Source organism: Felis catus, chromosome A2 (genome assembly GCF_018350175.1).
Source record: "Felis catus isolate Fca126 chromosome A2, F.catus_Fca126_mat1.0, whole genome shotgun sequence".
Lineage (NCBI taxonomy): Eukaryota > Metazoa > Chordata > Mammalia > Carnivora > Felidae > Felis > Felis catus.
Window position 1 is genome coordinate 163,960,854 of NC_058369.1, and position 23,440 is coordinate 163,984,293.

At 43.5% G+C, this 23,440-nt stretch overlaps 1 protein-coding gene across 7 annotated transcripts in view; it reads left to right on the forward strand.

Annotated features, from left to right (window-relative positions):
• The window catches only part of GALNTL5 (polypeptide N-acetylgalactosaminyltransferase like 5), a 57,641-nt gene extending 36,139 nt beyond the window's left edge, over positions 1-21,502 (forward strand). For all 7 annotated transcript variants that reach the window (XM_019826048.3, XM_019826046.3, XM_011280626.4 and 4 more), the window contains 4 exons: positions 280-529; positions 6,517-6,634; positions 18,537-18,686; positions 21,214-21,502. In XM_019826048.3, the coding sequence (XP_019681607.1) occupies positions 280-529; positions 6,517-6,634; positions 18,537-18,686; positions 21,214-21,369 (674 nt within the window). In that variant the 3' untranslated portion in view covers positions 21,370-21,502. The remainder of the gene's footprint in view (positions 1-279; positions 530-6,516; positions 6,635-18,536; positions 18,687-21,213) is intronic.
• Positions 21,503-23,440: the final 1,938 nt, after the last annotated feature.

Below are 23,440 nucleotides of genomic sequence, written 5' to 3' on the forward strand. Positions count from 1 at the left end.
CCAGGCACCCCCCACCTGCTTCTTTAGAATCTTCAAATGACTCTCTAACCCACAGTTCACCAACTTCTTCTGAACTTCTATGACACATCATGGCCCACATTTTTGCACAAAATACAGTATGAGTTTCTAGTCCCAACCCACCGCCAGTGAAACGGAATGCACCATAAAAGCCAAACACATAGTAAACGCTCAGCAGGTACTCCTTGCATTGAACTTCGATCTGGGTTGTCGGATGTTTTGTCCATATGCACTAACACTAGCCTATTCTTGCCTCCCCAGGGGACGTTCTGGTGTTCCTGGATAGCCACTGCGAGGTGAATAAAGTGTGGCTGGAGCCTCTGCTGCATGCCATTGCCAAGGACCCCAAAATGGTGGTGTGTCCTCTGATAGATGTCATTGATTCTGTGACCCTAGAATACTGGCCCTCTCCTGTTGTAAGGGGTGCTTTCAACTGGCACCTACAATTTAAATGGGATAATGTCTTCTCTTATGAGATGGATGGACCAGAAGGACCCACTCTACCCATTCGGTGAGATTCCTTCAGGTGACGGGGAAATATCATATATGTATTGAGACCTGGTTGGGGGGGGGGCGGGAGAAGCTTTCAGAGATTATTTTTTCCATCTCTTGGGCTTAATGAAGAGAAATATTTTGTCATTTATGTTGTCTCTAAAAATCTATAATAATAGAATTTGGTAGATTTTCAGTTTCTCTGATTGGAGATGAGCATCTCACCCTGGTTAGGAACACTGCCATGGGGGCGCCTCGCTGGCTCAGTCAATAGAGCATGTGACTCTTGATCGCAGGTGGTGAGCTTGAGCCCCACGTTGGGCGTGGAGCCTACTTGAAGGAAGGAAGGAAGGAAGGAAGGAAGGAAGGAAGGAAGGAAGGAAAGGAAAGGAAAGGAAAGGAAAGAAAGGAAAGGAAAGAAAGAAAGAAAGAAAGAAAGAAAGAAAGAAAGAAAGAAAGAAAGAAAGAAAGAAAGAAAGAAGAAAAAGAAAGAAAGAGAGAGAGAAAGAAAGAGAGAGAGAAAAAGAAAGAAAACACCGCCATGGATAGTGTCCCTCTGGTTTCAGGTGTCCGTCTTTAGAAGGTGGCCATGGTTCTCAGGAGCAAGTTGTATGTGGTCAATGAACCAAATGCTAGTGCTGTGGATAGCTCAGCAAAAGTTGATGTCTTTGCTAAATTCATATATAAAATATTTATCTCAGTGCTTTCATCGGTAATTTTATACAGATGAAAATGATTTTCCTAGATTATTGGTCTGGGAAAATGTATTTCTACATGTGAGAACAATTTGATGTTGGGACTTTTAACTGCATCTGTGAGGCTATTGCTGGAGACTTCCTCCTGGTCACTCCCCACATTTCCCGAAAACTCTGACGCCAAGGCTCCTTCTCTTCTTTTACTACTAGCCTCTCTGTTTCACAAACCACATGAGTCAATTTTCTAACACTATAGCTTAGCAAGTCCTTGATCTTTGTCTCTAATTTAACTAGAGCTGTTGACCTTATGCAAGTTGCTTAACCTCTTTGCACCTTATTTCCTTATGTGTAAAGTCTGGATAATGATAATATGTTACAGGGTTGTTAGAGAATTAAATGACTCAGTGTATATCAAAGCTTAGAGCAGTATCTGTCCATCATAATAAGTACTACATATATATTAGCTATGTCATACCTGTTAGCTACTATTACTCCTACAGCCATATCCTGTACCTTTCTCTTCTAAATTACCGGATATCGTCTCTTTGGCCACAGCCTGGGGTGTTCCTAACTTTTTCCTGCTCTGCTCCGCCCACACCTCCCCCTGGACATCATCAGGATCCCCAGTTCTTTGATTTCTGCTTTTACTGTTCACGGTTTCTTTCTTCTTCTGTGGCCTAGACTTTCTGATCTATAAATTCACGGTTCTTCTTGCCAATACCTTCGACTGCCACATCCCTCTCCCCTTCTGTCACAGTAGCCCTGCGAATCTCCAACTCTGGACCAAGTCCGCCATCTGTTTTTTGTTCCTTTAAGAGACGTGAACTTAACGCTTCTACACGTTGATAGTTTCAGTCTCGTGCTTCTCCACAGTCCCTTTACTCACTCACTGCTCCAAGTGGGTTTTCCAAACCTTATCACTTCCCTTGATCCCAGTACCTATCCCCACCCTGAGCCCCTGCCCTTGGTGATGCAATTTGAGGATGAGATAAGGACTAAGTCGGGAGGAATAACTGGGGAATTATTTAGAACCTTACTCTGGAACCATAATGGAATGCTACATAGCCATAAGCATGACCACACCTGCAGTCTCCCACTGCCTACTCTAATCCAGTGATTAACCCGCTCCAGGTGCCCCATCCATTGTGACAACTCGCAACCACATCTGTCCATCTCTCTGCTTGTCCCCATGGTCCAGGCCCTCACTGTAAGGAACAGTCTGGCCTGCAGGCTGTCCTCCCTCAGTCCGATCTCTCTCTGGCTACATTCATGGTTCTTAAAACTCCACTTTGCCCGTGTCACCCAATGTCTTTCCATTGCTTTTAGGATAATAGATCCCTTCACGCGCCTTCCACTGTGTATAACTCCGATCTTTGCTCTGCTCCAGCCATCACTTGTTAGCTGTTCAGGGCTGCTGCGTACAGCTGTATAGGCTGTGTACTGCTCATCTCCAGAAGGTACTGTTCATAAAGACTAGAGGTGATTGGCATCCATGGAGTTGTGCAGTAAGGTAGCCTCTGCTGGGTCTGTTACTTCTGTCAGTTTCAGTACCTTCACCTGTGAAATGGTGATGATAATAAAAGAAACGCCTCTCTGCTTTAGTGAGGAGATTAAGTGAGACATCACTTGGAAAGAACATAGCTCAAGGCCTGACACAGGGGAAGTGATCAGTATACATACTTGGTGTTGTTACTGTTAGAGACTTCAAAATGAAAAGGGACAAAGACACATTTTATTTAAATAAAATGTAACGTGGGGCGCCTGGGTGGCTCAAGTCGGTTGAGCATCCAACTCTTGGTTTCGGCTCAGGTCATGATCTCGCGGTTCGTGAGTTTGAGCCCCGCGTCAGGCTCTGTGCTGACAGCGTGGAGCCTGCTTGGGATTCTCTCTCTGCCCCTCTGCCTGCTCACTCTCTCTCTTTCTCTCTCAAAATAAATAAACTCAAAAAAATTTTGAAATTAAGTAAATAAATAAAAGGTTGTGCGTAGACATCTTAATTAACTAAAAAAAAAAACCATCGATCTTTGGAGTTCATCTCAAAATGAACTTATTTAATTTAAAACGAAGTATTCCATTTACAAAAAAGATCTACATAATTTTGTAATGTTTCCATATTTCACACATCAGGCATGCTTTAGGCTCTAAAAATTTTACTAGGGAAATTATATTCCTGATAGTCTCTGAGTAGTAACGTTTTTTGAATTCTAAATAACTGTTAGTATACACATAATCACATGTGCTTTTTGAAAACAATCTGACAATATACATTAAAAATCTTATGTTATTCTTTAACGCAACACTCCCACTTCTTGAAACGTTTCCCTAAGGAGTGAAGGAGAAGTAAATCAGAGACACACATTGTATCAACATTCATATCAGTTAGAAAATAAAAACATAAACGTTCAATATTAAAATGGTTAAAAACTATATTCATACTCTGTAGAATATTATACAAAGGTTTTGAAAGCTAATTAATGTAAAAGGAAAATTCTTACAATAGGCTAAATAAAAACTCAGGCCATAAAAAACAGTATGATACTAATTATTTATAGAATGTATATTGTACATACTAACTTTTGACTCCCCCAAAACTTAACTACTAAGAGCCTACTGTTGACTGAAGTGTTGCTGATAATATAAACAGTTGATTAACATGTTTTAAATGCCACGTGTATCACATACTGTATTCTTACAATAAGCTAGAGCCAAAAAAAAAAAAATGTTAATATCAGAAGGAAGAGAAAATACACTTACAGTACTGTGCTGTATTTATCTAAAAATCCACATGTAAGTGGGCCCACACAGTTCAAACTCATGTGATTCAACGCTCGACTGTTATATCATAAGGATAATGTATGATAACGTAAGAAAAAGTCGGTAGTTTTAAAGGGTTAAAAGGAAAAATGAATTTTAGGTATTAATCCATGGCATTAATTAGCATTCACATCTGAAGATACATTTCTTCACATTTGCAACAGCTCAAAAAAAAAATGTAGATGCAGGGAATTTTGGCAAACTTAGAGCAAGCAAGGAGAATTGTGGCGTTGAGCTCACACCAGTGGTTCCCCCCGCAGCTTCCCCAGGGAGGGGACGTGCGGGGGTGGGGGGAGGTCACCGCTACCAAGGGACGTGCCCCCTGTACTCCACCCGGGGCCTCTTCAAGGATGCATCACGACGTTTTATCCTTTCTCCCGTTGTCTCAGACGTGCCTGAGTTAGCACCATGACTCAATGTTTCTCCGGTAAGACACACGCATATGCACACACGCACACACACACACACACTTCCCAGTGGTTTCGAGATTTTTTTTTTTTTTTTAGAATAAAAGCTTTCCCTTTGGAGAGGGTGTAACTTGGGTTCCCTGAGCTGCAAGTATTTTTTAACCCTATTTTCAACAGAACCTACGGCCTAACTTTAAAGACCGGTTTGTGAACCTGCTTCAGTTATCAGTTTAACAACTCTTTGCTGCCAGACACTGTGGTCACAACAGAAAACGTGGCCTTTGCCCTCGAGGGTGTAGAGTCCAGTGCGAAGGAAGTCGGGTAGAGATGTAATTTCAATGCAACGCTGTGGCAGCGGGGCCCCCTGGCTTGGCCAGGATCACGGTGACCCAGGGCGCAGACGGGGCGGGTCGCATCTGGCCCACCAGCTGAGACCGCTCCTCTCGAGGCCCACCGTCACCTCTCCCAATTACAAAAAACAATCTTCCTTTATCGGCCGCCTCTCCTTTCCTCGGCTCTCCTTTGCATTAAAGCCTCTTACAAAAAGCTGGCTGTGTCACGATCTCCAACTCTGAACTCTGGTGTCTCAGACTCGCTTGAATCTGGCTCTGCGCCCCCACCCGCTAGAACGCGCTAGTGGTCTTCCCGTGTCGGTGCCGCTGTGGTTCTCAGTCCTCACCTCGGGGCCCATCGGCAGACGGTTTTCCGGTCTTCCTCCTGCACCGGTGTCTCCTCTTTCCCTCTCTTCCCTCCGACCTCTTGCTGTCATGGTGCCCGGGACAGCTCTTCGTGGTCTCCTCCACCCCCCCCCCCCCTCGTTGCCAGAGTGCTGTGTATCCGCCGTATCTTGAGGACTCCCAAAGTTATGTCTCCGGCCCCGGCCACTCTCAGAGTGCCAGACGCTTCCATGCACCTGCCTACTGGCGTCTCCACTAGAGTGAATGGAGAGCTCACTCATGTCCCCAGCTGAATCTTCCCCCCAAAACCTGCCCACTCAGTATCTCAGTGCAGATGTGACGTCCCCGGGCCAACACGCTGGGGTGAGCCTTCACCCTTCTCTTCCTCCTTCACCCCACCCCCCACCTGTACGCAAACCTGCTGGCTCCCGTCCTCAAAATACATCAGACACTGGGCCACGTCCGCTACCTTATCCACGGTTCCATCGTCTTTCTCTGGCATCACTGCAGCGACTAGTGTCCCTCCCTCCACCCTGGCCCCCCGCACGAGCTGCGATCTTGGCCCGTTGATGCACTAACTTCTCCCTAACACATCACAGGTGCTTCATGTGTACTTTTTCAAACATGAATGAATAAATGAACTTGAAATTATTTTCATACTACTCAGTTCGGTGTTATTGGGCCTTGCTGTCGTGGGACAACAAAACAAAACAAACAAAACAAAAAAGATGCTTTGTAACTTCATGGTTTTCCCAGAAGTGAATAGTATATTCACTTAACGCGCTTAGAAAGGGAGATCTGTAAGCTCTGCTCCCCAAGTCAAGTAGTTATCTCCAGGGGAAACTCACATTCTAAAGATGATGTTCCCTTTTAAGAACAAGACGACATTTGGGGCGCCTGAGTGGCTCAGTCAGTTAAGCACTCGACTTTGGCTCGGGTCGTGATCTCACAGGTCATGAGTTCAAGCCCCATGTCAGGCTCTGTGCGGACAGCTCGGAGCCTGGAGCCTGCTTCGGATTCTGTGTCTCCCTCTCTCTCTGCCCCTCCCCTGCTCATGCCCTCCCTCTCTCTCTCTCTCTCTCTCTCTCTCTCTCTCTCTCTCTCTTTCTCTCAAAACTAAATAAACTTTAAAAAAAAAGGAAAAGAAGACAACATTTAGAATATATAGCTGACACAATTTGGTGGGAGCTAAGTGGAAAGTTACTGCCTACTTTTAGGTAGTTATGGCTTCAATTTACTAATTTTACATTCAATGTAATGTATATCCTTCAAGTTAAATACACATTAAGTTAACGACTTTGGTATTAATATCGTTGTTTTCTAGTTTTCATGTTATTGCTAACATTCCCCGTAATTTTGGCAAAAATCCATAATGGCTGAACCTGTGATTTAATATTTATGTATCCTTTTTAGGTCACCGGCAATGGCTGGGGGAATTTTTGCGATAAATAGGCATTACTTTCGTGAGATCGGACAGTATGACAAGGGCATGAACCTCTGGGGAGCAGAAAATTTGGAGCTTTCGTTAAGGGTAATTCAGACTCTACTTTCTAAATAGTTCGCTTTGTACAGAGAGAGTGAAAGCTGACGTCAAGTCCAGAGGCGTTGCCGTGGTATTTATGCCCCGTTTTCCCGCCTGAACATCCCGTACTGTTCCCGCATCACATGAAATAAAGGATCTAGGGGGCTCCTTGCAAAATTTGACAATAGTAAAATATCAGCTTATATTACTGTATGCTGTTTTATTTCTAACGTATGAGGTGTTGACCTAATGCAATATTTTTATTTATTTGTGAAAACTCTTTTTTGTTACACCAGTTTTCTTGGCGGTTGTGGTGCGGTAGAAATAACAGAATTAGACGGTGGAGGGCTTGGGTGCCACTAACTCTGTGGGCTATCTTAGGCCTCGGTTTCTCTATCTGCAAGTTGAGAGGACTTGGTAGGGGATGTCTGGGTTGGTCTTTCAACTCTTGAATCCTGGGATACCTGCTACAGCATGGTGGGCCTTGAAAACAGTATGGTGAGTGAAAGAAGTCAGACACAAAAGGCCACACATTTATATGACTAAGTCCGGTCCTAGGAAAGGCGCAGCCTAAGCAAATCCATAGAAACAGAAGGTAGGTGAGTGAGTGCTGATAGGTCCCAGGGCTCTTTGTGAGGTGGTGAGAATGTTCCAGAATGAGAGAGTGGTGATCATCGGGCAACCTTGTGAAAATAGTCATTGTATACTGTAAAAGGGTGAATTTCTTGTGGAATGTGAATTACATCTCAAATGTAAACGTAGACTTGGCTTGTAAATATTCCCGTGATACTAGATCAGTGGACGTTAGACGTCAGAATGGGTCCCAGCTCTGTAGGATCCTTGGTCAGCCATTAATTTTTCTAATTTCCCATTTCCTCACCCAGTAAATAGGAATAAATGTAAATGCCATTCTCAAGATTTTGTGCATATTTGGGGTTTTTTTTTAATTAAAGTTAATTTTTAAAAATTAAAAATAAATATATTTTTGAGAGAGAGAGCGCGCGCGCACGAGTGAGAGAGGGGCAGAGAGAGGGAGACACAGAATCTGAGGCAGGCTCCAGGCTCTGAGCTGTCAGCACAGAACCCAGCACGGGGCCTGAACTCACAAACTGTGAGATCGAAGGAGGTTGCTTAACCGACTGAGACACCCAGGCGCCCGTTTGTTTGTTTTGTTTTAATCCCAGTATAGTTAACACACAGCGTTATGTTAGTTTCAGGTGTACAACATAGTGATTCACCAAGTCCATGCTTCACCCTGTGCTCATCACAACAGGTGCACTCCTTGAACCCCGTCACTGTTCAACCCACCCCTTGGCCCACCTCCCCTCTGATGACCAGAAATTTGTTCGCTAGAGTTAAGAGTCTTAAGGTTTCTTGGTTTGTCTCTCTCTCTCTCTCTCTTTCTTTTTTTTTTTTTTTCCTTTGCTCATTTGGTTTCTTAAATTCCAATTTTGTGAAGATTTAATGAAATAATTGGGGTAGAGAGTAAAGTACAAGGTAAACATTCCTGGAGAGAGAGTCTGAAGAAAACCCTAAGGTACTGTTCGGATATTTATTGTGTGTTTATCATAGGTAAGTTTTGGCTTGTGACCAAATTCTAATAGATTTTTATAACGGCCACTTTGAACTTGTGCATGAAAATCTGGGCTGTGCGCTCACCTTATCACCCTTAATTTTTTCTCACTTTTCTCTGCCTGGTTTGTCTCTTCCCAACAGAGACAACCTGGTGTAGAGGAAACAGCTTAATCAATGACTAAACTCAAATTCTGGTTGACCTTCAGTTTCCTTGCGGGTAAAATGAAAAAAAAAAAAGAAAAAGAAAAAGAAAAAGATCTTTCTTACCAAGCTGTGAAGACAGATAATTTATGGGAGCTACTTAATAAGTGACAGCTGTAATTATTCTTTAAATGTTGCCATCTGTTCTTTACATTCCGAAATCATCTGCAGAGATCATACTTGGAACTGCATATATTTTCTTAGGATGCATTACAATGTTTACTGCAATTGCTTTTTGGTGTTTTCTTTTTCTGACTTTTTCTCTCCCACTTCCCTCTTTTGGCTTTGTTCACTGGCTTAGTGTCCTTTTAAGCACAGACTTCTTTCATAATGCTTCAGACACTTTGTTGTGAATATAAACATATCTAGAGCAATACATAACATACTTTGGCAGTATGTTGTGAGCTGATTATTTTTTATTGCTTCTCCCCCGCAACCCCCCGTCCCAGCCCCAATCATATGTTCCCTTTTGATGCAGGCATTATTTTAGAATATCCAGGCCTTTAGTGCTTTTCATTGTTTGGTTGATTATTCCCTGTTTTATTACATCGCTCTTTGTGAATATGGTATATGGGGTTTCCCCCTTTCAGGACCTAATATCTTAATGAGCACATTGCTTGTCTCAGAATAAAATCAATTTTGTGAATGATACGTACATATTTGAAGAGGGGGTGTCTTCCTTTTTCTGGCTCTCTCTTCCCTCCAGATAGCCAATAGCAGCTAACTTATTATTCAAAGGTACTAATTATCCTTGCTTCAGTATTGTCGACTGCTCCGTTCCTAATGGCCCCTTCATATTTTTTTTAAGGATGTGTGAGTCTCTCTTTTCACAAACACGTAAGTTAATAAATAGCTAGAGAGCTCTCTTGACATCAGCAGCGGTCTCTAACCGAGATAAGGGGCCCTGTCTTTCCTGATACGAGACCATTGACACCTGTACGTTCGTCTCCGTTCCTCACTCTTCTTTCCAATAAGTCAGCATCCTGGCGGCCCTCAGCACTGGGGGACATCCCTCGGGGACTGTCACCCATTTAATATTGATGTTCCTAGTGGACGGCTTTGTTCTTCTACGTACTGGAGGTGGCTGCAACATTTGGCACTATAGAACAGTGTTCTGGTCCCTCCTCCATAGCTCTGTTGCTCTCAGTTTCCTCTGCAGGAATTTCTTCTGTGCATCTCTGAAGCGTGGGTATTCCCAGGACTGTTATCTTATCAGCTGTCCCTTCTCCCTCCATGTGCTCCTCTGGGCTGACTTAATATAGTGCAGTATTTCCTTATCTGGTGGGAAAGAACCTCAATTCTGAACTGATAGCCTCCCACAGGCAGCGCACCTGCTCCCGGGGAGACCTGTGGGCTTCCCATGATCCAGAGACTAAAGAGACAGCACCTGGCAGGACAGGTCACCAGGACTGGGTGTAGCACCTCCGTGCTGACCGGCCAGGGGCTGTGGCATACCTGCATCTACTCCCGAGGCCGTAGCTAACGCCTGTATGGTGACAGTACCCAGATCTGTATTTTGCTAGGTTAGACTCACTCAGGAGTTCTGGTTAGGGTCAACGTAGCCATCATTTAAGGGACACCTCCTATGTGAGGCTCTGCCACATGCTGGGCATTCGGAAGAAGGCACAACCCTCGCCCGTTCATTCATTCGTTCGTTCGTTCGTTCACTCAACAATACTGAGAACCCGTTATGCGCAAAGGGCTGTGCCTTGTGTGCAATGCAGCCTCATGCAGTGCAAACGTGGCTTCCGATGGCTTGGAGCTTCCATTCTGTTGAAGTAGAGAGAGATGATTAGGTTGTTTTTTTTTTTTAATTTTTTTAATGTTTATTTATTTTTGAGAGACAGAGAGAGACAGCATGAGCAGGAGAGGGCAGAGAGAGAGAGAGAGAGACCCAGAATCCGAAGCCGGCCCCAGGCTCCGAGCTGTCAGCACAGAGCCCAACGCGGGGCTCGAACCCATGAGCTGTGAGATCATGACCTGAGCCGAAGTCAGACGCTCAACTGACTGAGCCACCCAGGCGCCCCGATGATTAGGTATTTTCGATACATACAGTGGAGGAGAAGTACAGGGTACCAAGAGATCATATGAGAGGGGAATCTAGACTTGTGTTGAGGGAGGTGTGTGTCTGAGATGGCCTTCCCTGCAGAAATGGCATGTTTAAGTCATGGGGTAAAGGAGAAAAATACGTTTCCTTTGTTTAACAAGTGCTCATCTGTGTGACACGCACTGCTCTGAAATCTTGCAAATATCAACTCAGTCTTCATAATAAACCTGTGAGGTGGGTGCCACCAGGATCTCCTACTTACAGGGGGAAACTGGGGCTCTGAGCGCTCCAGCAACTTGGCTCAATTCGCAGAACCGGAGGTATATGCCCCAAGCCTATTCTGTCCTGCTTTCCACTATCTACTCAGCGGCAGGCCTGGAGACCTCACCAGCTCGGTTCTTTTCTAAGTCATTTCTGGAAGCCTCCAAAGCTCTGAATTTGTTTTAGCTGCCCTGACCTCAGTGTTACCGTCACTCGGGAAAGTGGGGATTGGCCGGGTGCCCACGGAGCTGCAGCTTGACCCCCAGCCTCGGGATGGTACTAACCAGGCTTCAGATCTGCACTTTGGTTTCCTGGTGGACTGGAGGCTGGCCTCCAATTGTCCCCAACAGCCTGCGTGGCTTGGCACTCCATCCTGGTGGCCCTAGATGCGGACAAGGTACACTGTTCTGGACCTGGGACCCTGCCATTGACTCCACAGGTTTCCCCAAGGCCCTGTTTCTTTTCTCCCTTCCCCTTCTCAGTAACCTCATCCGCATCGTGCCTCAATGACTACATGCCAGTGACATAGTTCTAGCTCCTTCCCAGGTCCTTCTGTGCCAGAAGCTTGCGCATCTCACTGCCTACAGGTTACTCTCCTGTAGGATGTGCGTCCCATAGGCATCCTAACCCCAACGTTTCAAAAGGAGAGCTCTTTCTACTCCCTCGAACCCATTCTTCCTCCCATGGTCCTTTCCTCTTCGGGTGGATAACGTGATGCCCTCTACCCACCCGCAACCATCCAGCCCCCCAGAGTACTTTCTGGGTCTCCAATCTCCCTTTCATGCCCCACTTTCCTTCCATCATATGTGGTTAGATCTATGTCTAAACCATCACTCATCTCTGTCCACTTTGCTCCTTCCTACCAGCACAGTCCATAGTTACAGCTTTGATGTAATTATTCAGAAAGGCTTTTTTTTTTTTTAAATTTTTTAAACGTTTATTCATTTTTGAGAGACAGAGAGAGACAGAGTGTGAGCCAGGGGAGGGGCAGAGAGAGAGGGAGACACAGAATCCCAAGCAGGCTCTGGGCTCCAAGCTGTCAGCAGAGTCCAACGCAGGGCAAAATCCTAGAAACTCACAAACCACCAAAACTGAAACAAGAAGAAATAGAAAATTTGAACAGACCCAAAACCAGCAAAGAAACTGAAGCAGTAATCAAAAGTCTCCCAACAAACAAGAGTCCTGGGCCGGAGGGCTTCCCAGGAGAATTCTACCAGACATTTAAAGAAGAGTTAATACCCATTCTTCTCAACATTTTCCAAAAACACAAACAAAAAAATAGAAATGGAAGGAAACTTCCAAACTCATTCTATGAAGCCAGCATTGCCTTGACTCCAAAACCAGACAAAGACCTCACTGAAAAGGAGCATTACAGGCCAACACCCCTGATGAACATGGATACAGAAATTCTCAATGATATTAGCAAATTGAATTTAACAGTACATTAAAATTATTATTCACCATGATCAAGTGGGATTTATTCCTGGGATGCAGGGCTGGTTCAATATCCACAAATCAATCAACATGATACACCACATTAATAAAAGAAAGGAGGGGCACTGGGGGGCTCAGTAGGTTGAGCATCCAACTTTGGCTCAGGTCATGATCTCACAGCCTGTGAGTTTAAGCCCCACATCAGGCTCTGTGCTGACACCTCAGAGCTTGGAGCCACTTCAGATTCTGTGTCTCCTTCTCTCTCTCTCTGTCCCTTCCCCACTCGTGCCCACTCTCTTTCTTTCAAAAATAAATCATAAAAAAAAAAAGAAGAAAGGATAGGATAAGAACTATATGATCCATCAATAGATGCAGACAAAGCATTTGACAAAATACAGCATCCAGTCTTGATAAAAACCCTCAACAAAATAGAGATAGAGGGAATATACCTCAACATCATAAAGCCATATATGAAAGACCCACAGCTAATATCATCCTCAATGGGGAAAAACAGAGCCTTTCCCCTACAGTAAAGAACAAGACAAGGATGTCCACTCTCACTATTACTATTTAAGATAGTACTGAAAGTCTTACCCTCAGCAATCAGACAACAAAAAGAAATAAAAGGCATCCAAATCAGCAAGGAAGAAGTCAAACCTTCACTATTTGCAGACAACATGATACTCTCTGTAGAAAACCCAAAATACTCCACCAAAAAATTGCTAGAATACACTAATTGAGCTAAGTGTCAGGACATAAAATCAATGTGCAGAAATCTGTTGCATTTCTATACACCAATAATAAAGCAGCAGAACAAGAAATTAAGGAATAGATCCCATTTGCACCAAAAACCATGGGAGACGTAGGAATAAAGAGAGAAAAGATCTATACTCTGAAAACCATAGAACACTTACGAAAGAAATTGAAGAAGACACAAATAAATGGAAAAGCATCCCATGCTCATGGATTAGAAGAACAAACGTTGTTAAAATGTCGATACAGGGGCGCCTGGGTGGCGCAGTCGGTTAAGCGTCCGACTTCAGCCAGGTCATGATCTCGCGGTCCGTGAGTTTGAGCCCCGCGTCGGGCTCTGGGCTGATGGCTCGGAGCCTGGAGCCTGTTTCCGATTCTGTGTCTCCCTCTCTCTCTCTGCCCCTCCCCCGTTCATGCTCTGTCTCTCTCTGTCCCAAAAATAAATAAACGTTGGAAAAAAAAAAATGTCGATACAATGTCTAAGCAATCTACATATTTAATGCTATTCCCATCAAAATACCACCAGTGATGTCTTTCAGGGCTCCAACAAACAACCCCAAAATTTGTATGGGCTCACAAAAGACCTTGAAGAGTCAAAGCAATCCTGAAAAAGAAAAAAACGGAGGCATCACAATTCCAGATTTCAAGCAACATTACAAAGATGTAGTCATCAAGACAGTATGTTACTGGCACAAAAACAGACACATAGATCAATGGAACAGAATAGAAAACCTAGAAATGGACCCACAACTATATGATCAACTAATATTAGACAAAACAGGAAAGAATATCCAATGATAAAAGACAGTCTCTTTGACAAATGGTGTTGGGAAAACTGGACGGCAATGTGCAGAAGAGTGAACCTGGACCACTTCCTTACACCATACACAAAAATTAAATTCAAAATGGATGAAAGATCAAACTCAACACCCAAAAAACAAACAATCCAGTGAAGAAATAGGCAAAAGACATGAATAGATACTTCTCCAAAGAAGACACCCAGATGACCAACCAACACAAAAAATGCTCAACATCACTCATCATCAGGGAAATACAAATCAAAAACACACTGAGATACTGCCTCACACCTGTCAGAATGGCTAATGTTAACAACTCGGGCAACAACAGATGTTGGCAAGGATGCGGAGAAAGAGGATCTCTTTGGCACTGCTGGTGAATGCAAACTGGTGCAGCCAACTCTGGAAAATAGTATGGAGGTTCCTCAAAAAATTAAAAATAGAACTATCCTATGACCCAGCAATTGCACTACTAGGTATTTATCCACGGAATACAGGTGTGCTGTTTTGAAGGGACACATGCACCCCCATGTTTATAGCAGCACTATCGACAATAGCCAAAGTATGGAAAGAGCCCAAATGTCCATCGATGGATGAATGGATAAAGAAGATGTGGTATATATATACAATAGAGTATTACTCGGCAATCAAAAAGAATGAAATCTTGCCATTTCCAACTACGTGGATGGAACTAGGGGGTTTTATGCTAAGTGAAATTAGTCAGAGAAAGACAAATATCATGTGACTTCTCTCATATGAAGACTTTAAGATCCAAAACAGATGAACATAAGGGAAGGGAAGCAAAAATAATATAAAAACAGGGAGGGGGACAAAACATAAAAGACTCTTAAATATAGAGAACAAACAGAGGGTTGCTGGAGGGATTGTGGGAGGGGGGATGGTCTAAATGGGTAAGGGGCATTAAGGAATCTACTCCTGAAATCATTGTTGCACTGTATGCTAACTAACTTGGATGTAAATTTAAAAAACATACTAAATAAAAATACCAAACAAAATGATGAAAGACCTAAATGTGAGACCAGAAACCATCAAAATCCTAGAGGAGAACACAGGCAGCAACCTCTTTGACGTGGGCTGGAGTAACTTCTTGCTAGACACGTCACCAAAGGCAAGGGGGAAAAAAGCAGATGTGAACTACTGGGACCTCATCAAGATCAAAAAGCTTCTGCACAGTGAAGGAAACAATGAACAAAACTAAAAGGCAGCCTACAGAATGGGAGGAGATATTTGCAAATGACATATTGGAAAAAGGGTTAGTATCCAAAATAAAGAACTTATCGAACTCAACACCCAAAAAACAAATAACCCAGTTAATAAATGGGCAGAAGACATGGATAGACGGTTTCCCAAAAAAGACATCTAGATGGCTAACAGACACATGAAAAGATGTTCAGTATCACTCATCAGTGAAATACAAATCAAAACCATGATGGGACACCACCTCACACCTGTCAGAATGGCTAAAATTAATAACACAAGAAATAACAGGTGTTGGTGAGGATGTGGAGAAAGGGGAACCCTCTTGCCCTATTGGTGGGAATTCAAGCTGGTGCAGCCACTCTGGAGAACAGTGTGGAGGCTCCTCAAGAAACTAAAAATAGAACTATTCTAGGGGCGCCTGGGTGGCTCATTTGGTTAAGCATCTACTTGGACTCAGGTCATGATCTCATGGTTCGTGCATTCGAGCCCTGCATCGGGCTCTGTGCTGACAACTCGGAGCCTGGAGCCTGTTTGGAATTCTGTCTCTGTCTTTCTCTCTCTCTCTTTCTGCCCCTCCCCTGCTCATGCTCTCTCTCTCTCTCTCTCTCTCTCTCTCTCTCTCTCTCTCTCTCTCACACACACACACACACACACACACACGATGGAATATTACTCAGCCATCAAAAGTAATGAAATTTTACCATTTGCAATGACATGGATGGAGCTAGAATGTATTATGCTCAGCAAAATAAGTCAATGAGAGAAAGACAAATACCATATGATTTCACTCATGTGGAATTTAAGAAACAAAACAGATGGACATATGGGGAAGGGGGGGAAGAGAAGAGAGGGAAATAAATCACAAGAGACTCTTAATGATAGAGAACAAACTGTGGGTTGACGGAGGGAGGTGGGTTGGAGATGGGCTAGATGATGATAGGTACTCAGGAGGGCACTTGTTGGGATGAGCACTGGGTGTTGTACGTGAGTGATGAATTACTGAAACCGATACTGCACTGGATGTTAACTAAAATTTAAATTAAAAACAATATGAAAAATAAAAACTCTAAACACTTTACAAGTATCAAGTTATGTGATGCTCATAACAACCCCGTGAGTTAGGTACTGTTATTCTCACTTTCCAGATGAGGAAACTGAGACACAAATGCATTGAGTAGAAGAACAAACACATGAGCCCTGTGAAGGTTAGGAAACATTGCTATAGCTTCCTTCAATTTGATTTTCAAGAAAGGTTTTTGATACAATGTTTACTCTTGTACCTCTTTTATCACTTTGATTACTTTGATTTTCTATTCTGCACTCATGGCCAGATTTCTTTTCCAATGAAGAGACATTTCGGGGTGCCTGGGTGGTTCAGTCGGTTGAGTGTTCGACTTCGGATCAGGTTGTGATCTCGTGGTTCGTGGGTTCAAGCCCCGTGTCGAGCTCTGTGCTGACAGCTTGGAGCCTGGAGCCTGCTTCGGATTCTGTGTCTCCGTCTCTCTCTGCCCCTTCCCTGCTCAGTGTCTCTTTCTCTCACGCTCTCGCTCTCTCTCAAAAATAAACATTAAAAAATTTTTTTAAACATCTCAAACATGTGAGAATATACCAAAAATAATAAACAGTGCTGTCTGCAGTCTAATTATTGAACAGATATTCATGATTTTCCAAATTTCGTTAGGTTCTCACTTGAAAAAAAAGAATAGGACATTATAGCCAGTAGCGGTTGGCTTTGGCTGTATAACAAAGCACCCCCAAACAGTAGCTTAAATGAGCAACTATGTAGTTCTCAGCTTCAGATGAAAATGAGATCCAGAGAGGAAGGGTCTGATCATAAACATGGGGCAGATATGATAAAAGAACCTAATTCTTCAGAGTTCTGATCTAAGGGTTTTCCTAAGGAAAATGAATTCCATCGATATTTTTTCTCGACATTCTGAGGGGCTATTTCCGGCTATTTCTAACGAACTCTAGAGGTGAGGGGGTCATTACGTCTCATGTTATGTCAGAAGTTTCATTTCCTTAAAAATTTTTTAAGTATTTATTTTTGAGAGACAGAGTGTGAGCGGGGGAGGGACAGAGAGAGAGGGAGACACAGAATCCCAAGTAGGCTCCAGGCTCTGAGCTGTCAGCACAGAGCCCAACGCAGAGCTCGAACCCACGAGCCACGAGATCATGACCTGAGCCGAAGTTGGATGCCCAACCGACTGAGCCACCCAGGCGCCCCAGAAGTTTCATTTTCTTAAACAGAATCCCTTCTGACTACTCAAGTGATATGCGTCACCCTAAGTATTGCTCTCATAAGCCAGTCTGAGTATTTGTTTCAATGAAAGCCTTATTTCCTAAATGATTAGATGGATTTTATTAAAAAGTGTCTATAAAGCTGGGATGTATGATCTTGATCAGTCAGAACAGTGATTCTCATTTTAATGTGACCAAAATCACCTGAAGACCAGGTTAAAATGCAAATCACTGGGCCCAGCCCCACAGTTCCTGATTCATTAGGGCTGGATGGGCCCGAGGCTTTTGCATTTTGAAGTTCCCGAGTGATAGGATGCTTTTAGTTGGCGAACCATGCAAGGATCCCTGAATTAGAGTAAACTAGGAAGTCATGGCTAATATACTGTGCGATACGTAAGCGGTGTGCACATGATTTATACTATAAGCACATTCTTTGTGTTATTATTTATAATACTAAAAATTGGAAAGTACCAAAATAGCCAAACAACACAAAACTTTTAAAATAACTTCATGTAACTTTTTAAAAATGTTTATTTTTGAGAGAGAGAGAGAGAGAGCGAGAGAGAGCGAGGGACAGAGAAAGAGAGAATCCCAAGCAGGCTCCACACTGATATTGCAGAGCCCGATGTGGGGCTTGAACCCATGAACTGTGAGATCATGACCTGACCTGAAATCCAGAGGCGGATGCTTAACCGACTGAGCCACCCGGGCGCCCCATAACTTCACATAGCTTTAAATGAAAAAACCACAAGTTATCTCAATGTTGTGTATACATGTGTGTAAGAACAGGGGACCTGGGTTAAATAGTGACCTACCGAGCGTTAGGACAAGAAGTGATCTTTATTTTCTTCTCTGTGCTTTTCTACATTTGCTGATTTTTCAATGGTCATAGTTTACTTTTGTGTAGTAAAGACTTTGTTAAAAATAAGCATTACAAAGTGTGTTAAGTACAGAACACGTGAATCATCGAATTTAGCCATTTCTCTCATTACCTGTTGACATCCAGCAATACTTAATTATTCTCAGAGTATTCCTGAGGATACCTTAGGACAAAATAGCCCGCCACTTTTCCTACGTAAGCAGCCTCGGAACTGGTCACGTATGAGGGAGACAGAATCACTTAGCATTCGGAGTGTTGGCTCTGAGGCCAGACCTCCTGACCTTAAACTCTGCACGGTGTCACTGGGCAAGCTTCTTCGCCAATATACGTATTCATTTCTTTATCCGTAAAATGGGGGTAGTCACCGGACCTACATTATAGGGCTGTTAGGATTAAAGAAACAACTTAAGAAATGTTAGCTATTGCTATGGTTGTGAAAAAAAAATTCAGCAGTTGCTTCGTACCAGCACACATACGTCAATGTTGTCTGTTTTCGTCTAGATCTGGATGTGTGGAGGCCAACTCTTTGTACTCCCCTGCTCGCGGGTAGGACACATCAGCAAACAGCGCTTTCCAAATCAACCTGAGTTTGCAGAAGCCATGACATATAACAGTCTCAGACTGGCACACGTTTGGCTGGATGAATACAAGGTGAGGGAAATGTCTCTGATTTGGAAAGACGAGCAAGAATATACAACGGGGCTTGGCACCCAGGAACCCATTCCTGCCTTTCCAGATAACAAGTCTCCTTAAATTTTTGGCACACCTTCAACCCCTCACCCACCTTCCCCAGACCCTATTCTCAATTAGTTCATTCGAACCCACTACACTTGAATGTTCCTTTTTATTTCAATTGCTGGGGAGACTCAGAAGTTTCTCAGAAGTAAATTCATCAACCCAGGAAGTTTGGTTTGTTTGTTTGGCCCAGATCTATGTCCCTCCCGCCCCCCACCCTGTGGGATCCCCCTCTGAAGCAAACATCTCCCGCTGTTCCCATCCCCATAGGCAATTCTTTAGATTCTCTTCCTCTGGTACTAAGTTCCCAAGGGTGCGGCTACTGTGGTCTGGACACCACGCGAGAGACTTCACTACCTCTCTTCTACCGACAGTCGATTTCTCTATCAAAACCAGACCCCTTCATCTGCACGTCTCTCCAAGGCTGCAGCCCCTGGCCAGGACCTAAAAGGGTGCACACACAGAGAACATGTAGCCATGGCCCCATTTGAACTTGAAAGCTGTCCCTCCAGGATCCACGCATAAACATAGACAGCAGTAGCCCCAAGACCTCCTTTCAGATATATGGGGAGAAAAATGGGAGAACTTGCTGTGATATTATATGTCCTGGTTCCAATCTAATATTTCTTTATTGTTTTAAATTATAAAAGGAATAAATAGCCTTTTTTGAAAACGTCAGTATTTCTACATGGCCGTTTAGATTGGCAAAAATGTCAAACGTCTGGTAGGACCAAGTATTGGCAAACACAGGAATTCTCAGACACGGCTGGTGGGAGTATTATTACAAACTCACTTTGGAAAACAGTTTGGCAAAGTCAAGTAGAGATCATGAGTATCCCATGATCCAGCAATTCCATTCTGTGCGCACACCACAGAAAGGCATGCCTTCGAGCAACCAGAAGACATGAACAAGAAGGTTTAGAAACAGCATGGTGGACGTGAGCCCAAACAAAACACAGCCCAGCTGCTCATCAAGAGCAGAATGGATAAATGGGTTATATTTAGCTGATATAATTCTATACAGCCACGAAAATTACCCAACTGGAGATACACACACAACGGTACAGTAAATCTTAAATCTTGCTGGGGGTACCTGAGTGGCTCAGTCGGTAAAGCATCCAACTCTTGACCTTGACTCAGATCTCGATCTCATAGTCGTGAGTTCGAGCCCTGCACTGGACTGGGCGTGAGGCCTACAGGGGCGCCTGGGTGGCTCAGTCGGTTGAGCGTCCGACTTCGGCTCAGGTCATGATCTCGCGGTCTGTGAGTTCGAGCCCCGCGTCGGGCTCTGTGCTGACGGCTCGGAGCCTGGAGCCTGCTTCGGATCCTGTGTCTCCCTCTCTCTCTGCCCCTCCCCGCTGTTCTCTGTCTCTCTCTCTGTCAAAAATAAATACATTAAAAAAAATTTTTTTTAAATAAATAAATAGAAACAGACATCATGGTGAACAAAAGCAGCCCAACGCAATATACTGATTTATTCCATGTCTATATGTTAAAAGTGAGTAAAATTAAGGCATACAATTTATGCATTCATAATTAGATAGCAAAGCTAAAAGGAAAAGCAAAGACGTGAATACATAATCATGATAACATTTAAAGGTTTTTCATGTTTAAAAAAATTTTTTTCTTGATGTTTACTTATTTTTGAGAGAGAGAAAGAGAGACACAGTGCAAGCAGGGGAGGGGCAGAGAGAGAGGGAGACACAGAACGGTGTTCTGCTTTCAAGGAGGCTTTGGTCTCTTTAGGATAGCTCTTTGAATATCGGGCAGACTGAATCCATTAGACTTTTGTGCTCAGTACTATCTTAAATCCAGAGCGCGTAGAAGACTAACCAGGTGGTTAACAATGGCCAATGCTGATGTGACACCCTGTGTCAGCCTGCGTTTACCCCGTGCTCCGTACGTATTAAAGTGTTCGGTCCTCAGGACAACCTCATGAGGGTAAGGGCAAAGGTCACATAATAAACGACAGAGCAAGAATTCGAACCCGGGCTGTCTCCCCCCACAGCCCATTTGCCCTAAGCCACTACACCGTCTCTCATTTCTGAAACCACGGAAGTGTTGATTGGGACCAGGGAGGGAGGGTTTTCCTTGAGTATTGAGAGAGCAAGAGAAAGGAGACATACAACATAGGTGGCTGTGACTCTTGGGCTCCTAAGAAGCAGGACCCAACCTTCCTGGATCCCACTACACCACCTCCGTGTTGTGGTTCATCACAACACATCCTGCAAATACGTGCAGAGTGAGTGAATTCCAGGCACCACGTGGGTCTCTGCCCACACCGTATGGATGAAATTGGAAGATATTTTGTTCTGTTTTTGGGGTTTTTTTTTTTTTTTTTTTTTTAGTTCAGGTGATGAAAATATACACTGCTATGTTAGATACGATTTGATTACCAAAGATTTGTTTGGTTTTAATGAAATTACTCTCTATTTCCATTTAGGAGCAGTTTTTTTTACGAAGACCTGGCCTGAAATCTGTTGCCTATGGAAACATTAGCGAGCGTGTTGAGTTAAGGAAACGATTGGGTTGCAAATCATTTCAGTGGTATTTGGATAATGTCTTCCCAGAACTGGAGGCATCTGAGGGCGGCAGATGAAACACAAATAAATCATTTTCATTAAAAAAGGGTTAAAAAACCCCTATGTCTTCAACATAGAGGAGAAAAGTCCGGAACATCAAGAAATTGTGTGCAATGCAGTAAGAAATACAACCAGAGTGCTCTAGAATAAGAATGCCTTTCTGTCTTGCCTTGATGATAGTTCTTAACCCTTCGTTACACGTCACTGAATTTCTGGGGTGGCAAAACCGTGAACATTAGAAAGATACGCTGTCACACAGTGCAAACTGTCACACCATTGATTGAGGTGAAGTGTATTGTCTCTAGAATTTGCCCAACTCTCTTGGTCCCGTTAGACCACAGGGGATGCTCCACTCTGGGAGGCTTTGTCCATTCCTACTCTAGAACTCAGAAAGACGTTCACAGAGAGCCTTGGTTGACACGTGCCAACGTTGGCTCAAACTGTGTCTAGATCCTTTTCTTGCTGCTAGTGTCGATTTTGGTGCTGATTTCTTGCTTGCTTGGGTTCCTGAGTTCCAGATGTCCCGTCCACTCGCCTTGGTGGCCCAGTCCGGTCCTGTAGGCCAGCCTTGTTGTCTGTGGCTGTCAGTCCCTTTGTCACTTGGAGACAGTCCCCCTGCCTTGCTTCTGGTTTTGCCTTGTTCATATTTCTCCCCTCCTATGGCTCTGGCCTATAGTGTCCTCACACTTCTTGCATTCTGCACTTTGTTGATGATTGATTTTCTGACTCAGACCTGTTTAGCTGGGATTGGGGGAAGGAGTGGCTAGGCTCCCTATCTACCCTGTGTGAACACACTCCCGAATGTCTAAAGTACTTCTCTTGGGTTAGAGGGATGGCGGTTGTGTTCACCCTGGTGAAGGTGGCTAGAGAGGGGAAACGTATTTGATTCACAAAGACAAGGAGAAAATGAGGGGAAGAACACACTGAAAGGAATAAAAGGACTGGGGGAGACTTAGGGTGGGATCACTAAACCTAGCCTACGTTGAAGAAAATAGAAGCTAGTTTTTAGAGCAGGAAACAACTTATCTATTGTGCTCAATCAATAATTGAGTGGTTGGTTATCTAGGGCTAGGTATCCTTCTAAGTGAGGGAGCAGGAAAACATCTCTCCCTTCACGGAACTTGTATTCTTTGGGATAATCTATATAATGTGAAGACGAAAGAACCAGCGTATAATCTCTTTATACATATGTATTTTAGCAAGATACTCTATAAAATCTATTGATAGATAGACATCGGGAGACCTGGGCTCAGATATTACAGATGACCAGGGTATCTTGATTGAGACTTTAAAAAGTCAATCTGGGGGTGCCTGGGTGGCGCAGTCGGTTAAGCGTCCGACTTCAGCCAGGTCACGATCTCACGGTCCGTGAGTTCGAGCCCCGCGTCGGGCTCTGGGCTGATGGCTCAGAGCCTGGAGCCTGTTTCCGATTCTGTGTCTCCCTCTCTCTCTTCCCCTCCCCCGTTCATGCTCTGTCTCTCTCTGTCCCAAAAATAAATAAACGTTGAAAAAAAAAAAAAGTCAATCTGGCAATACAAAATAAGCACCACATTATGATTTTGTTCTTGGCCCATTTTTATACCATCTCTGCCTCTAGAAAGCAATAGAAATGATTATAATAAACCCATGAGTCTATTAAAATTAGTGTAAAGTACAAAACAGAAATCTTTAGCCGGAGAAAAGAATTCTAGTATAAATACTAGAGAGTAAATACAAGAGTATCATCTTGAAGTAACTTTTTCTAGTTTTGAAATTTGAGAATAATTGTTTTCTTTGGTAAGCATAACAGAGGATGCTATAAATTCCATCTTTGCCAAAAAAAAAAAAATGTTCTTAGAGTCATAAAACTAATATTGTCTTAGTTTTCTAAATTAAATGTTGGTTCAGGTACTACATAATGTGGACTGGTCTTAGAAATGATGTAGTGTGTTGCTTAAACAAGGTCTTTTGAAGACTGTTTCAGTTGACTCCGGAATAGGAACCAGAACCAACATCCAAGGGCCCATGGGTGGCTCAGTTGGTTAAGTATCTGACTCTTGGATTTAGGCTCAAGTCGTGATCTCATGGTTGTGAGATCGAGCCCCAGAT